This window comes from Hydra vulgaris, chromosome 05 (assembly GCF_038396675.1).
Source record: "Hydra vulgaris chromosome 05, alternate assembly HydraT2T_AEP".
Classification (NCBI taxonomy): Eukaryota; Metazoa; Cnidaria; class Hydrozoa; order Anthoathecata; family Hydridae; genus Hydra; species Hydra vulgaris.
Genome location: NC_088924.1, coordinates 5,983,516 through 6,002,288, shown reverse-complemented (window position 1 = coordinate 6,002,288; position 18,773 = coordinate 5,983,516). Strand labels below are relative to the sequence as shown.

Genomic DNA, 18,773 nt, shown 5'->3' with positions numbered 1-18,773 from the left:
TATCTTTTGAGCGTCAAAATTTATTTTGATAAAATTTAAAGCCTTGTTACAATTTATGATGGGATTTAAGATAATATTTTGTTTCTTTTAAAAAATTGTTTTCCTTAGATTGAAAAAATACCTATTTCTTTTTCATTTTTGGAACATATTATAATTTTTAAAATACTGTTTGTGGCATTTCATTTGTCTGATTTTTTTTATCGGAGATTTATTCATGTTTTGTGTTTGTCAGTAGAGATTGAAAATTTGTTGCATTCCTAATAGATTTTTGACACACAGGGGCAGGAATATCTTTGAAAAATGACCCCTGCATCCCCCTGGTTGAGGGAAATTAATTTTTGAAAAACAAAAATTCTTTATCTTGAATGTAAACATAAATTGCAAGTAGGTTTTAAATTTTATCAAAATATATTTAGACGCTCAAAAGATACAGCCACATAAAGTTTAGGACCCCTTCATTTTTTGAAGGTTTTAAATATTTAGAAAAATGGTCAAAAAATAAAAAAAGATGCGATTTTTAATTCGTTTCCAACGGTTTCTATTTTATGCCAACTTGCTCGAAAGAGTGGTTAAAAAAAATCTGAAGGAAAAGTAACTTTAACTTAAAACCTCTAAAAATGAGCAGTGCCTAAAGTATGTAATCTCATAAAATAACGTAAATATTTTAATATTTACGTTATCAGTTATCCGTTAATCAGTTGAAACATTTTCTAACATCCGTCGTAACTCTTTGGTTTACATTTGGTTTATATTTAATAATAATCGAGACGATATTTACTAAATAAAAATTATAAACACCTTTATACGCCTCTTTAATGTTTCCAATTAATTGATAAGGTGATGATCGACTTTCATAAAAATTTGATTTTCGATTCAATAAACTTTGTTTCTACTTCTCAAAAGCGATGATGACCCAGAATCTTTTAAGTGTTTTTTGTGGCTTCTTAAAAATAATTAAAAGTCACGAAATTATAAAAAATTAACTTAATTATTTATTTATTTCTTATTAAGTAAAATATATTTTTTTAAATATTATTCATAAATTATTTATGTTATTTAATTATTATTATTTGTTAAATTATTATTTAAAAATTATTTAAATATAAAGTGTTTATTAAATAGTACTCAACTTAAAATATATATTGAATGTACAATAAGTGCCACCACCAAAATACGATTTTGGTAAAAAGCCTAATCTTTATAGTATAAATAAAGTATAAATTATACTTTATTTTACAAAATATCAACTTAGTTTGATGTAGAACCTTTTTTTTTTATTGTCACTCTTGTTATTATACTATAATAAATGATATGTTATAATAGTTTATGTATTTCACATAGCTATAGTTTTTAAATTTGAATTTAGTTTTATTTGTGTTAGTCTCAATGATGCAGTTTCAAAATGAATCCGACTCTACTTAGTTTGACAAAAAAAGACAAATTAAAAGAAACCACTGAAGTTGATTCATCTTCTAGTAGTAACAAATCAGAATCAAAAAACTTTTCTGAGAACAAATTTAAAGAGGGTTCATTTAAAAAGGTTAGTTTTTTAATTTGAAGTTTTTGAATAATGTTTGTTATTTTTAAAACTTAAATAGTTTTTATTGCTAATAAAAAATTAAACTAAGTATTGTCTAAAATTCCAAAACTTATTAACCCCTGTTTTGTCTTCGACCCTAACTTTGGCTCCTTATATGTCAATTAATATATGTATATTTTTTTAGACCTATGCATGTGTAAGTCGTTGATCTTAATTGATCACAATTTTCTAATATCAATTTTGCGCTCTTAATGTAAAAATGTGTGCTTTGATTTTTCAAAAAAAGAAGAAAAAAACAAATAATAAAAAAACAAATAATAAGGGAAGATTGCTGCCCCATGCCAAATCCTCAGTCAATAAAGCTGCACTCCTTTGTTGCAGCAGGCTATAAGAAAGTTTGTGTATATACTAAAGCCCTCACAACTTCCTGTTTTTGTATGATGTCATCCGTGTGCGTTCAATGCTGCATTCATATATGTATGTATATTAGGGATGTGACTTTTTAATACATTTTTGGTATCTCTAGTTTCCAATATAAAAGACAGGTGAACTTCAGTTTGAAAGTAACTGAAAAGTCATTGGTTTTATTTAATTTTTGAAAAAGGTCACCCTCCATGATCCTTGATTACACACTGGCTCCCATATATCAATGAATTTTTTTTATCTTCAAAAATATATCAACCTGGGTCTCAAAAGAACCAGAATTTTATAGTGATTTCAAAATTCATAATCTTTTCTACTGAAACATTTAAAAAATGACCTTTTCAATATTTAGTAAAAAATTGTTGTTTTTTTAGTATATAAAATATAATTCATTTTTATTTTAAATTATTATTTCTGAAATCTCTATGAAATTCTGGTTCTTTTGAGACTCAGGTTGATATACTTTTGAAGAAAAAATTCACTGATATATGGGAGCCAGTGTGTAATCAAGGGTCATGGAGGGTAACCTTTTTCAAAAATTAAATAAAATCAATGACTTAAATATTTATATATATATATATATATATATACACACACACACACACACACACACACACACACACACACACACACACACACACACACATACACACACACACAGGGTGAGGCATAAAGGACGGACGTTTTTAAAACAATCATAAAATCGTTAAATATTTATTAATTATAAATTTATTCACAGATTTGGGTACGTATACAAATAGCATTTGACAATTTCAGGTGTGGAAAACAACATCTGCCATGTGGTGTACGTTATCAGTGATGCATTTCCGAAGGCGTTGAGGTGACCCCATAAGTAATAATCGCACATGGATAGGTCTGGGGACCTAGGAGGCCAATCAATATCGCCAAACCTGGAAATGATGCGACCAGGGAAGAGGGGGCAAAGAACGTTCATTGATGCTCTGGCTGTGTGGGCCGTTGCCCCATCCTGTTAAAACCACACACGTGGGATGGGGATATGTTGTCGTCGTAACTCAGGTAACAAGAAATTGTTTATCATGGCAATATAACGTTGCGAGTTCTCACGGTAACAGCATTCCCATTATCGTCTTTGTAAAAGTACGGACCAATGACACTATATTTGCCCATAGCGCACCAAACTGTTACCTTAAGGCTGTTACCAACGGTCGTTCGTGTAATCCTTTCGGATTTTCAGAGGCCCAATAACGGCGGCTCCGCTGATTCACCATGCCATTGACATGGAAATGAGCTTCATCACTCATGAATAAAATAAGGTTGTCGTTTGCTCAATAATTGCTTCCATCTCATGTGTGCGAAATTCAGTCGCACTGCGTAATCCCCGCGCTCCAACTGTTGCATAACAGCCAATTTATAGGGGTGAAAATGCAGGTCTAAGTGCAAAATACGCCTTACCGAACAATTAGTGAGGGCAAGTTCGGAGGAATGTTTCCGAGCAGATCAACTTGGACTACGCAGCATGGCTTGCCTGACGCGTTCCACATTTTTAGGGGTTTGTGCTGTTGGTGGAGCCCCTGGTGGTCTTTTGTTCATTAGTGTACCTCGTGTACGGAGTGCTTCAACCCAACGTAGGATAGTGTTACAAGTGGGAACAGCTGGATTTCTGTGACTATTAAAATGACGACGAAACTCATGTTGAACGGCTGTGATAGACTCGTTATTCTTGACAAAACTATCATACGCAAAAACGCGATGTTTCTTTCGTCCATGGCTCCATAGCTTCAACTGAATCAAAAATAAACAAATGCTGAGATCTCAGGAACATAACCCCGTCCACCTCACATCTCTCACTCCACCTAGTGGTGAGTTATAGCCACTTCAAAAACGTCCATCCTTTATGCCTCACCCTGTATATATACGTAAGTATATATATATGAATAAAGAAAATATTTTTATACTATCATGTATAATATTATATATTTAAAAGAGTGTTCAATAGATGAACTAGATAGATAAACAAAGCTCGCTACAAACCTGACTAATAACTAAAAATAACTACATTAATCTACTCCATATATCTCTAGGCTAACTAATAAATTACTCACATTCACAGCTTTTGTAATATATTTCATAATATTATATATATTTTTATATCAATTTTGATTTTAATTTTTTTAATATATAAATAATGCACATAAAGAAATATTTTAAACAACATTAAACATAATTATTTAACGACTATTTGCAAACTAAAAACAAATTAATAATATTATTAACCTAACTATTAATCAATTTCCATCCCGTAAAGATCCAAAATACAAATATAAACCGTAACGTCCACTAAACCGTAACGTCCACAGTCACATACATACTATATATATATATATATATATATATATATATATATATATATATATATATATATATATATATAAATATATATATATATATATATATGTGTGTGTGTATATATATATATATATATATATATATATATATATATATATATATATATATATATATATATATATATATATATATATATATATATATATATATATATATATATATATATATATATTAGTAGTAGAAAATCACTTAACAAAAATTTTTTCCATTTAACACTGTGTTTTATCAACAAAGATTCATCAGAAATTTCTGATGAATCTTTGTTGATGAAACACAGTGTTAAATGGAAAAAATTTTTGTTAATTGATTTTCTACTACTAATATAATTGCTCTGTTCTTTTAAGAACATTGAGCACTCTATTGTGTAGAATACTTTTTAAAGTTGTTTAAATATATATATATATATATATATATATATATATAATATATATATATATATATATATATATATATATATATATATATATATATATATATATATATATATATATATATATATATATATATAATATATATAGGCTTGGTCGGGAAAGGCGTGCGATTGCACTCTGATCTTGACCATGCATACAATATTTAGTTGCGACAACTTGCCCATGGCTTCATAGATGTTTTGAGAACATTATAAAAAATAATCAAGCGCAAAAAAGTTTAACTGGACCGATGAGAGACAATTACAAAAATTAAAAGCTGCCTGATTAAATTGTTATAAAATAAGTTTAGAATAATTAATAAACTTCGTCTTTTATAATTAAGTGACACTCTATGTGACTATAAAGTGACACTCTATGTGACTATAAAGTGACACTCTATGTGACTATAAAGTTAAAACTTACTATTAATAATTGTTTAATAAAGAAACAATTGTTATTCAATTTATCAAAGAGTTTAGTATAATTTCTTTTATTTGAGTACTTCTGATTTATTTCAACAAGATTCTAATAAACAAACGTTTGTTGATTTATTTAAAAAATAAAAAAGTCAATCTTTTTTTAACCATTTCACGCTTTGCGTAGTTGGCCTGAGTTTTGTTTTTACAAATTACATACAATTCTTTGTAGTACGACGAACAAAAGAAACAATTAAATCATTCAGTTACTATGACAATATTAGAACATTGTTTTTAGCAGTATCTTTAAAAATGTTAAAAACAATTTCGCAATGTGCTAGACCCCTGAATTAGCGGTCTATAATGATCAGAATCCAAACAAATTACATTCCAAATGAATTATATTTTTATTTTTTATTTTATTAACCAAAATCAAATTTTAAATACGTCAAACTATAGAAAGCATTTTTTTATGATTAAACTCAAAAGGTAAAAATAAATTGCGAGGAGGAAGCAGAACTGCTTTACCACTGATTATGAATAGTGAGTGGGCTTTTTCTTTTTGTTTTATTTTAATAAGTATTTAAAACAGAAATAAGTAAATTTAAGTTTAAGTATAACAAATTTGTAAGAATGACATCTGAAGCAAAAAAAATTAAAGATAGTAAACCAATATCTATGAACTTAAAAACTTTTCTTTCATGGGGGAAAGAATCAGTTATTGGATACACGGAAGAAAATGGCTTAGTTGTCAAAATATGGTGTAAGATTTGTGCTAGGAACAAAACTGAAATTTTAACAGATGCTTTAGTTAAAGGAGTATCGAAAAATTCTTTGACAGTGTTTATGGAGGGAACTTGTGTGGTGACAAAGTATCAGGTAAAATTAAAATAATTAGCTTGTTCTTAATTTGTGACTCCAGGAATTAATTTAAACATAACTTTTCTACCATTATATAACTTATAACTGTAGTTATCTTATAATTTACTAAATTACTAAGTGAATAAATTTTTTAGAGAATTGGTTAATTTGAACGGTGATTTTTTCTTTGATAATGATAAAGGTTGATCGCCATCTTTAAAGGCAAAGCCATAGATTAGCGGTGCTGATTGATAATGGTAACTTAGAAAATCCTGGAAGTAGTTGTGTTGCTAACCTCGATATGGAAAACTTGTTACTCAAGACAACCGCGAAGCGTTATTAAAGATGATTAGAACAGCCTATGAAATGGCTCTAAAACCGAGCATGCCACATAGCCATTTCAAGACACTGATCAAATGCCAAAGACTTAATGGTGTACTCCTTTTAGAAGGAAAAGACAACAATAAAGCAGGTTATTGATTTTTAGGTTCAGTTTCTTTTTCGTAATTTGAAACAAACAATTCAAATGAAAAAATCAAATTAAAGTTATGTTACTATTATAATGAAAGTTTTAAAGTATTAAAATGAAAGTTACTATTATAATGAAATTTTTTTTTTTTTTCAAGATTTTACATCCGAATGGTCTTATCCTTTTGATTTATCCATTTGATTTTTTAATTTGAAAAATATTAGTTATATTATTTTTTTTTTATTGCTTTCTAATTTCATTTTTAGCACGTGAATATATCTCATGCATTGCCAGTGCCATTAAAGAAAAAGTTGCTAAAATTGTCAATGAAACAAACTTTTTCTCCATTCTTTCCGATGGTTCTCAGGCTAGAAAAACAAAGGATGAAAAAGAGTTGATTCTTGTGCGCGTTGAACGCGAGGGGACCCCTGCCTGTTTTGTAGTTTCTTTACTTGATATGAACAGTTTGGGTGGTATGAGTGCCAATACCATTAAAAAGGCTATTGATAGCATTTTTATTGAAACCGGTCGTGTTCCTTTAACTGTGTCAGCTTACAAATACAAACTTGTAAGCACTACGGCCAACGGAGCTTGCTATTTCCATATTTAATTTATTTCGCAATTCTGGAAAACTAAAATGCGCAGTTAAAAAAGCTGCTGAGGCTTTGAACATTACATATTACACCTTGCCTAAAATATTTGGAACACGCTTCATAAGTCACAGGAGACGCGGCTTTACAAAACTTTTACATAATTGGCCTTCGCTTATTGTTGGTTTCGATAATGCTCTTGCTGATCGCGACCCTAAAGCAGATATGCGTGCTAAACTTTCTGGATTGTCCAAACGGTTGCATGACTACAGACTATTATGTATGGTTTGTAGTTATTTGGACATCTTAGTAAAGTTATCACCATTAACATTGGTTTTTGAAAAACAAATGTTAATGGTGAATGAGTTAAAACCAGCGGTGGATATAACAAAGGCTAGCTTAGCGGAATTAAGCAATGAAGATATTGACAATATTATTGATTCATATTTACTCAAGTTTATAATCAATGAAAAAGATGGTTCAACCAATCTTGTTTCTTCATATTTCAAAGAAGGTAACGAATTAAAAAAATCAAACCCAGAGTTTGTTGAGATTGAACTCAACAATATGGTTAATCTTAACTTTGAATATATTCATTCTGTCATTAAAGTAGGAAAATTAGCAATTGAAATCATTCTGCCATTGATAAACGATAGATTTAGTTCGTTGTTAAATCCCATATTCAAATAATGGATTGGTTAGATCCGCAAGTATGGACAGCAGACAGCATGTATGGTGATGCCAGCATATCTTTATTACTAAACGAATTTTTTTACCCTCTAGAAAAATTAGGAATGGATTTTAAAATGGTTCTTTCGGAATGGAGAGCTGCAAAACTAATAATAAATGCGCAGTACACCATTGCACTCACACTATTGCAAATATGGCAGAATATTTTTCTTTATCATAAAATTAAGTTTCCAAACTTGATTCTTTTAGTTGAACTTCTGATGTGTATTGCTGGTACTAATTCAGCTGTCGAACCCGTTTTCAGTATTTTGACTGTGATTTTGACTGATAGGCGTTTAAAGATGAACCACTCAACAATGGAAAACTCAATAATCATAGCAGGGAATGACACGAATTTCACTCAACAACAATGCGATGATATTTTAAGTCGCGGTGTGGATATTTTCTTAGATAAGCGAAGAGTTTTTTGCCTTGATTCAGCTAATGCTAGCATTGCCACTGATTATAGTAGCGAAGAAAGCTACCCCAGTGAAGATATAAGTTCTATATCTGAATCAGACGGATAAAAAATTTATTATATAATTTTTATCCATCATAATTTTATATTTATGTACATTACTAAAGAGTCCTAAAGGACGAAACAGTATTGTCTACTGTTAAATATATATATATATATATATATATATATATATATATATATATATATATATATATATATATATATATATATATATATAAAATCACACTATACTAAAAAAACAACAATCAATAAGAAACAATTGTTTATTCATTACTACTAATTTTAATTATAAAATGAATAAAGAACAACAACAATTCTCCTTAGTTAGCTTCCTTGATTATTTATTTTGAAAGTTTATGTGAATCTAATTAAAATTGACATAATCTCACAGAAAACATTGAACATTAAGTGGAGTGTTAATATATATTTAAATTTGAAACCATTAGTTTAAGCATTATTAATAAACGAAGTTACAGTGCAGAGAAACATGTTGACTATGGTACTAACAAAGAATCAATGGACCCTGATAATGGTGAATCAATGGTGTCCAATAGCATTAGATTCATGTCATTTTGTGAGGAGGTTGTATTGCATTTTTTTGTGTATACCTACCTGACTTCGGTTCAAAATAAATCAGTATGATGTATGTAATTAATGTTAAGTCTTTTAAATTCTTGAAAAGTGACTAAAATGAGTATTATGATATAGATTTCAATTAATTTTATAACAGTTTTATTAGAACTACAGTTTTTACAGTTTTTAAATCTAGTGCCAATCTTAAATCTTTGCTAACCTCACGCAACAAAATAAAACTATCATCAAATAGCTATCCTGGAGTATACCTAATAGAATGCGAGTGTAAACAAAAATACATTGGCTAAACAAAAATGAAAATAGCAACAAGAATAAAGCAACACAAAAAATATATATATTTGAAGAAAAATGGGAAGTTAAGCAAATTGTCTTTGTGGAAATCTGTTTAAATCTAGTTATTTTCTAATATGTCTACCATAAAGAATTTTTTTAAGTAAGTTTCAAGACTTGTGGCTCATTGAAGAGTTCAAATGTTGGTTATAAAGAGATAAAAAAGAGGATTAAATGCATTTTGTTTGTATGAATCTTCCAGCGTTGTGATTAGTGAAATATTGAATACAAAGCTGCATGCTAAAGAAAAGAAACATGCAAAAAGATATATATCTGATAGCAGTAATAACATTTTTTTAAAATAACTATCTGAAGTAACTAATCCATCAGAACAGAATGCAACTCAAACAAATTTGATTGACTAATCAGACAAAAGATCACACATTAAATGCCAAGATAATTTGGTCACTAATAGTTTTTAAATGTAAATATTTGTACCAATTTGTTATTTTCAGAATGCAAAAAGTAAGCAGTTCTGTTCCATGCTGTCAGTCAGTTGCCATGCTGACAGTCAAGTTGCTTTAAATTTCACTTGTGGAAAAACACAATATAGTAACATTTTATGTCATTGTGTTGGCCTTTTTGTCAAAGAAACAATGCTAAGCAAACTTTTTATTTTAAAAACTTTGTTATAAGATGAATCTTATGACAAAGTTTTTAAAAAGTCAACTTCTAAAATATTGATTAATACAAAACTTAATTATAATACTATAATATACTAATAATATTATAAAAAAATTAATAAAGTGAAAGTATTATGCTTGCTTGATCTTCAATCTGGTTGAAACTAGTTGAAATGTTTTTAATTTAAAATGCCATAACTTTATTTTTTAGAAAATAATTTCTATGTGCATCATCAATAATGTTTAGCTATTTGTTTGACAAAGTTTAAATAAAAACTTATTCTAACTATAACTAACAAACAGTTAATTAATGATTCACAGACATGTTCATGTCATTCAAAATGTGACTAGATTGTTTAAAAATTGATACAATCACATTTTGAAATTGTAATTTTAAAACACATTTTGAATAAAAAAGAGAAAACCTTCAAAAAAATTTTAAAAAAGAAATCCTCTATTTTAATTCAAAATTTTACATTTTTGCAACAAAAATTCTCTGAACTAGATGCAAAATCTCCTCTAAAATCCTCAAATATCCTTTTTTTCTTATGAAATTTGACTACCCTATAATATTATAATTGTTACCCCTACAAAATATCCTACCCTATAAATTATAAATTTTGAATAATTTTCTCTAAAGTATTTTGAGCTGTTAAAAAAAGCTTTTTACCTTTAAAAGTATTTTGAAAGTAAACTGTGCTATCTATTTTGTTATATTTATAAAACTTACGTTGTATGTTTAGTCAACACTGCCTGAGGTAAACGATCTTCATAAAATGGTTCGTGGTAAAGTGAAAGTAAAAGTTCTAAATGGTAGAGACTTACAAAATAAAGAAACATTTCAAACTAGTGATCCCTATTGCATGGTGGAATTGTCTGGGAAACAGCATAAAACCAAACACATCAGCAGCAGTCTTAATCCCGATTGGAATGAAGAATTTGTTTTTGATGTGTCCGGTGATGATACACTTGCAATATCTGTTTGGGATAAAAATACCCTAAAAAAAGATGTCTTTATGGGGTATGCATTTGTGGCAATTGATGACTGTAAACAAAATCAAAATACAGCTAAGGTTTCTTTTAAAAATAATTTTTGCCTCTCTTTTGTAAAGTTACATATAATTTCGAATAATTTTCATTTATTTGCATTTCTAAACAAGTGAGTTTGCATACATACATTTTTTTTAAAAATACAATTGAAATAGTTTTTAAATCTAAAAACAATTTTTTATATTTCATTTTTCAAAAACATTTCAGACTGCAAATATGCTTGGTGGATGTAGTGGGACTATTAATTTGATTATTACACCTGATTTTGAAACAAGAGCATCTAAAATTGACAGAATGGGAACAGAGATACAAAAAGCATCTGTGGATTCAAACAACAATAAAGACGAGATTGCTCGATTAAATGATGAATTAGGAAGAATGTCATCTGAGAATGATAGATTTTCTGCAAATAATAAAAAATTAGAAGAGGAAAATAAAAAGTTTGAAGAGAACAATTTAAGGCTAGAGGCATCAGTGAACAAGTTAGAAGGTGAAAACAAAAAATTTGAAGAAAACAACAAAAGGTTAGAGGAGTCTGTAAACAAATTAGAAGGTGAAAATAAGAAATTTGAAGAAAATAACAAAAGATTAGAGGAGTCTGTAAACAAATTAGAAGGTGAAAATAAAAAGTTTGAAGAAAACAACAAGAGATTAGAAGAATCTGTGAGCAAATTAGAAGGGGAAAACAAAAAATTTGAAGAGAACAACAAGAGATTAGAAGAATCTGTGAACAAATTAGAAGGGGAAAACAGAAAATTTGAAGAGAACAACAAAAAATTAGAGGAATCCGTACACAAGTTAGAAGGTGAAAACAAGAAATTTGAAGAAAACAACAAAAAGTTGGAAGAATCGGTACACAAGTTAGAAGGTGAGAACAAAAAATTTGAAGAAAACAACAAGAAATTAGAGGAATCGGTACACAAGTTAGAAGGTGAAAATAAGAAATTTGAAGAAAACAACAATAGATTACAAGAGTCTGTAAATAAACTTGAAGAGAACAATAACAGATTAGAAGCTTCTGTAAATCAGCTTGAAGAAAACAACAAGCGGTTGGAAGACTCAATTGACAAGCTTGAAGGTGAAAACAAAAAGTTTGAAGAAAACAACAAAAAGTTAGAAGAAGAAAACAACCGCTTCCAAGAAAATAATGCAAAGTTAGAGTCAGAGGTTAACAGACTTGGTGGCGAAATTAATCGTTTGGAGGAAGAAAACAATAAATTTGCAGAAAATAATGAAAACCTTAAAAACAATGTTTCAAAACTGGAAGGCGAAGTCACTAAAATGTCACATTTAAATAAAGAATATGAAGTCAATAATAAAAAGCTTGAAGATAATGTGAACAAGTTAGAGGGGGAACTACACAAAATGGGAGAAGAAAATAAAAAGTTTGAAGCTAATAATAAGAAGCTTGAGGAGCAAGTTGGTCAATTGACAGTAAGTATGTTTTTATCATAATATGGTAAAATTTTCAAATAAGTATCAAAGTACCCATACTAAGTATCAAAGTTTTTCTGTATAAATATTTAAGTTAAAAAAAAAACTTTTTTATTACTTTAGAGCGAAGTAGCAAAGATGACAGAAGAAAATAATAAATTTTCTGAAAATAACAACAAGTTGTCACAAGAAGTTACAAAAATATCTAAAGAAAACGAAAAGATGGCTGAAAATAACAAAAATTTAGCTGATGAAATTGCCCGACTGAAAGCAGAGATTGATAGAATGGTCGAAGAGAACAGAAAATTTGCTGAAAATAATGCAAATCTTAAACAACAGGTTTGCATTTAATTAATTGCTGCGTTTTAATTTTATTAATTGCTGCGTTTTAATTTTTTTATAAAAATATCATCAATTTATGAGAGTCTTTGCATAAAAACTTTAAAAACAATGAAATGTTTATATACTTTTGGAAAATTATTAATAAAACATTTAACATATTATCCTGCCTATAATTGATTTTTTTTAGGTAGAAAAAATTACAGCAGAGAATGAAAAGTTTTCAGAAAATAACAAAATGCTTGAAGAGCAGAACAACATTTTCCAGGAAAATAACAAAGAGCTGACATCTACAGTTAGCGATCTTAAGGAGCAAGTTGACAAGTTTAAAGATATTTATCAAAGATTGCTAGCGGAAAACGAAAAATTAGCAAAAATTAGAGATGGCTTGCAAGAACAACTTTCGGTTCATTCTTTTGTCTCTCTCTTCTTTTTTTTCTTTTTTTTTATGAATCAATGTCCATTTTAAACATTTAAACTACTTTCTTCAGGAATTTCAAAAACTTCAAGAAATGATATTTTCACAGTTAAACGAAAAAATGAAAGCAATGGATCGATCTTTACTTGAGAAGATTGCTGTTGATATTGAAATGTTGGATGGTGACCAAGGTCGTTAAATATATTAGTTAAAGTTTCGACAATTTCCTAATTAATAATTACTTTATATATGTTTTATACGCCATAATAAGTCATGAAATAGTTTGTTTTGTTTTTCTAATTTAGGTTTATCAAAAGACGAATTCGATCGTTTTATGAAGCGTGTTCCTACCCATTTAAAGCAAAAATTTCAAAAAATTGCAGACGATTTTAGTAAGTTTGACAAAAACAAAGACAATGTTATCGATTCTGATGAGTTTGGAGCAATGCTTGATCAAGTCATGGAAAGCGAAGGAATGCATAAATAGAAAAGTTTGAAGCAATAAATTTGTGTTTTAAGATGTTAGTGGTTTTGTGTTATGTCTTTTTAAAGTTTTGTTATTTTTACATTTTGCCATATTTTGTTATATTTTTATATAGAAGTTGGGTTCATATATATATTTGTTCAGATTCAGGTTGTATTTTTGTAGAGATTTTTTGATTTTGTAATAATTTTTTGAATTTTATACAATGTTTTATCTATCAGTAAAGACATTCAGGTTGGTCTAACAGGGAAAACATTTAAATTGGTTTAGGAGCCAACATTTAGGTTTCGGTTGGTTTTGATATTGTATTTTGACACGTGATTTTTATATTATTGTATTTTTATATCGTATATTTTTGTGAAGATTTTTTATTTATTAGTTTGTGTTACTCGTTTCATCATTAAAAAAAGTAAAACTCGAAAGTTTTTACTCAGATTTCTGTTTTATTATTTTTATTGCGTCATTTTCCTTTTGTTTATCAACATTATATATCTGATTCTAAGTCGACCTATAAATAAGCGACACCATTTGTTAAATAAGTTTGGTAGAATTTATATTTGTTTGTGTAAATTCCTCTAATTCTTTACAAAAAATACCCATAAACTTTCGCAGGAAATCTAAAAGATCACTGAAAATTCATGGAGTTCGCTGGCAAAGTTTACTGGAAACAATAGATTTAGCTGGAAGTTCACTGGAATTCTAACGAAAACTTCACTGGGTTTCCAATGATATAAAACTTTGCTGGAAGTTTACTTGGTTTCTTGCGAAATACTTTGCCGTAATTCCAGTTATCAAAAACGCTGCTGGAAGTTTACATGAAAAAATTTTAACATTTGCGTAATCTTAAATTAACCTTGTTTTTTGTATCTGTAGTGTCCGTTATTAATTTTTAATTATTTCAATTATAATAAATAATTATTTATAAATAAATAATTATTATTAATTTTACTTAAACTCCAAAAACTTCGATATGCTGTTTCATCATCTTTCTTCGCTTCAAATGTATGTTTATTTAGAATATAAAAAATGATATTTTATAATAAAATCATAAATATCTTTACTATAAAATATTGTATGTTAAATATAGTATTATATTGTGTTGTACGTATAGTATAATTATAATTGTACTATATTTTGTGCGGCCGTGGCGCAGTGGTAAGAGCGCTTGCTTTATAAGCAAGAGATCGAGGTTCGAAACGAGCTTTGGACATATTTTCGCGTCACTGTAAGGAAGGAGGCGTGGACTTTCTGGTTAAGTGCACTTTCACGGTGCCCTGTGACAAGACCGTTAGATCTTCTTGGGGCACCTGAAAATTAAAAAAAAAAAAAAAAAGTATAGTATAACACAGTACTTATATATTCAGTACTTTATATTTTATAGTATCATTTAATGATACTATATAATATATAGTATTGTATATATAAATTAAATATACAATACTTAATATTATACAGTATCATTAAATAATACTATCACCATGATCGGTAGAAATTTCTCAATTGAGTTTTCTTAAAGACTGCTTAATCAGTTGTAATGATTTTTTTTATTATGATGCTTACATAATTAAATTTTATTTTAACAAAAATAGATTAAGCCTAATCTTTACAACGTGTAAATAACCCAGCAGGCACAATGACATTGAAATAGCGTTAAAACTACGTCGCAAACCGACCATAAGTCATGTTGAAACAACGTTGAAGTTTGGCGGAATTCGAAACAAAATCCGACGTTAAAACAACGCCGATGATTACATTGTTTCAACGTTGTTCTTACGTCTTATCAACTACATATCAACCATATTTCAACTTTGAATAACTGATATTTGATTGATACGTAGTCAATAAGACGTTAAAACAACGTAAATTCAACGTTGAGTTTTGTTTATTTTATTTTGATTAAATCCAATTGGCTAAAAAATTACCTCAACTTTAATTGCTTTGAAATAGCAATAAAAAGTAATAATTTGCGAAAAGAATATTTCATATAAGTTAAATAGCTACAACTAAACTACTTCAAGGGAATATAAATAAATATACAATGCAAATAATAGAGTAAAATGTTTGAAAAAAAAAGTAAGAAAATGCGGGTGCTTATTTTAATAAATTCATTATTTCTTTTCTAATTTTGGCAGCTGTAGCCTGTCGCTTTAATTGACATGACCCTCTCTATAAAAAAAGGTATTGCCTGTGTAATTTGCATCAAATACAGCAAGAACTTAAAAAGAAATTAGCATCAAAGTAACGAACCGGGATTTTTAAAAACATAATTTTAATCATGACTTACCAGTAACAACCTTACAAATGTTTGTTCCTTCAAACTTCTCTTTACCATTACCTCCCGCCATATTAAATTTTAAATATAAACCATTAAATTTTAAATATAAACCTGCATTATACATTATTATTACTATAGTTATAATAAATATTAATACATTATGTATATTTATATATATATATATATATATATATATATATATATATATATATATATATATATATATATATATATATATATATATATATATATATATATATATATATATATATATATATATATATATACATATATATTAGGGCAGGCCAAAAAAAAATTTTTCGAAAATTTCACGTGTCTCCAAAGAAATACGATTCTTTTCACATAAGAATTTAAATTTTATCAAAAAAATTACATAAAAAAATTATTAAGTGCTGCCGAATTTGATTTGATTATTTTCATTTTAAACCTAAAATACGTCAATACTGAATTTTTATAGGAAAGATATTCCACTTAGTGGAACAATATTTTCCACTTAAGGGAACAATAATAGTTTTTATTTCTATAAAAAATAGTTGTTAAAAACAATATTTTTTTCATTAAAATACGTAACTATCTTCTAATGCAGGATATTTTATCCTTAAAAAAAGTGTTATAAAAGCAGTTATTTCTACTGCACCAAATCAGTTAATAACCGCTTCTTATTTGTATTGCCAACAATTTTTCTGTGATTTTCGACAATGTTAAAAACATCGTTTTGTACAGCTTCATCCTAAAGAATAGAAATATTTCAATATTTAAAAACATTATATCAATCTTTTTTCAAACGTTTTGTTTTGTTTTTGTTGATTTTTTTTCTAAATTATTATTTAATTTTCTGGTATACCTTTGTAAGTATTTGAAGGTTATCGGAACACAACTTGATTCCTCTCTCAGGCGCGTCGTTAGTTACCTTTAAAGTTTTGACAAATAGCTTCATCTTCAAATAGTTATTATTCTTGTCCCATTCCGATAAAGGAGTTTTGAGACATTTTTTATCATTTTTTAAGTTGTGAAAAATCAACCAAGACTTTTTCCCAATATAAGAAAATATTTCAGCATTTTTTTAATTAATGGAAGAGTTGGATTACCGCAATTAATACCAAGTGGTTTTCCATAACCTAACATTAATTTTGCAATTCTTTCTTTATCATTTAGAGAAAGTTTATATGAAAATAAACTTAATACAGACATCTATTTGGTTAGATACCAATTGTGTCTATATAAAACTTGTTGGGCTTTTTCAGCGGCCATACAGAAGTCTGGTACAGCAGTTTGGTATACTTTTAGGAGTTTCTAAGTCGTTAAATAACTCTATATCATTAATTGGTGCATCACTAGCTTTTGATGCTTCTAACCAAGCTTTAATAAAAATGGCTGAGCAGAAAGTCAAAAGTATTTTTAAGTTGCTTGAATCAGATTCCATTAATTCATCTTTAAAGATTAAAATCTTTGGTGCGTACAGTAAAGGCGCCACCCATCTGGCATGATGACTAGCATCACATGTTTTTATTCTTGGGTTCCTCTCCACCTAATAGAAAAATGCTAATTCTCCAGCTTCTTTATAATCGTCTCGTGCGTGATGTTTTAATTGTAATACTTTCTCTAAAAATTTTTTCGCGAGTTTTGTTTGCTTTTTTTCTAAAAAAGGATTTTCAAGATTGAGGGTCCTATTAGAAATTTTGAAAGGAATTTTTTCATAGTTAAGGCATTCCTTTTTAAAAATTTTAAACTCTATATTACTATCAGATGTTGTCTCCTTTTGAAATAAAGCATTCCAAAATGACCCAAGAATCAGTTCTAAAAAATGATTGCGACATGTAAGCCAGAGATGCGTTTTCATAGATTTGGTTTCTTCAAGAAGAGTTGCCGCTCCTTTTCTCACTCCAGTATTACAAGCCGTTGTATCAAAAACTTGGGCAACAATATTTTCTTAAGATCCCATTCTTCTAAATCTTCTATAATTCCTCTACAGAAAGAAATTCCTGTACCAGACTGAATAGGTTCAGTAGATAAAATTTTACCTTCCGGGCAATTTGGTAAACCACTTACTAAAACAGTTAAATAGTCAAACTTTTTACCGGATATTTGCTTCATGAGTTTCCAATCCCAGTAAAGAGTTAAATAGTCTGATTTAACATTTGCTTTAAACTCTGAAATTATACTTCTTGACATAATTTACCTATTTTGCTTACGTGCTCTTCTAATTGTATTTATTGAAATGTCCACTTCTTTAGCTTTATCACTATTATCATTGTTAAAATTAATTTCATTGTTGAATTTTTGTTTCTTCTTTATCGATTCTCGGTTTTTCTCTTTCTTCTTTTTCTTTTTTTCTTTTTAAGCTCAATTTTAATAAATTATCTCTTCCACCTATTCCTCCAGTTTTAACTCCACATTTGAGAGCTGCAAATCAGGCAATATTTTTTTCTGCATCTTTACATGGTCTGGTTTTTTTAACATAATCTCTCCATTTTCGAGAACTGATATCAAAAATATCATCCATTATTTTTTTGAAATCTTGAACAAATAAATCATTCATTGAAAATATTTTACGTTTAGACTTTGCAAGCTTTCCATTTATCATGAAGTTTTAGAATACTTTCAACAATGTATTTTTTCTGCTTGCGAGGAATATCAACTTTATTCTAAAATACTTTAACAGTTTTTATTGTTAATTAAGCAGCTAACTTTAATTTTGAAACATCACTTTTAATATTTAATTCTTTTTTTATATTTGGAAAAAACTTGATATGAATTGTTCATCATTTTTAAGTGATACCTTAACAAACACAAGCAGAATTCAATTAAAGAACATTATTTTCATATATAAAAAAAGTGTATAATACAATAATTGAAATTTGAAAAAATTTTAAAAATATATAAACCTAAAAAATTTGT

The 18,773-nt window shown here is 28.1% G+C and overlaps 1 protein-coding gene across 1 annotated transcript; it reads left to right on the top strand.

Annotated features, from left to right (window-relative positions):
* Positions 1-730: 730 nt before the first annotated feature.
* On the top strand, positions 731-14,014 carry LOC136071811 (golgin subfamily A member 6-like protein 22). The gene is made up of 8 exons (XM_065797212.1): positions 731-837; positions 1,382-1,540; positions 10,598-10,927; positions 11,112-12,338; positions 12,462-12,677; positions 12,868-13,083; positions 13,169-13,286; positions 13,401-14,014. The coding sequence occupies exons 2-8, from the start codon at positions 1,403-1,405 to the stop codon at positions 13,580-13,582; spliced, it is 2,427 nt and encodes an 808-aa protein (XP_065653284.1). The 5' UTR covers positions 731-837; positions 1,382-1,402; the 3' UTR covers positions 13,583-14,014.
* Positions 14,015-18,773: the final 4,759 nt, after the last annotated feature.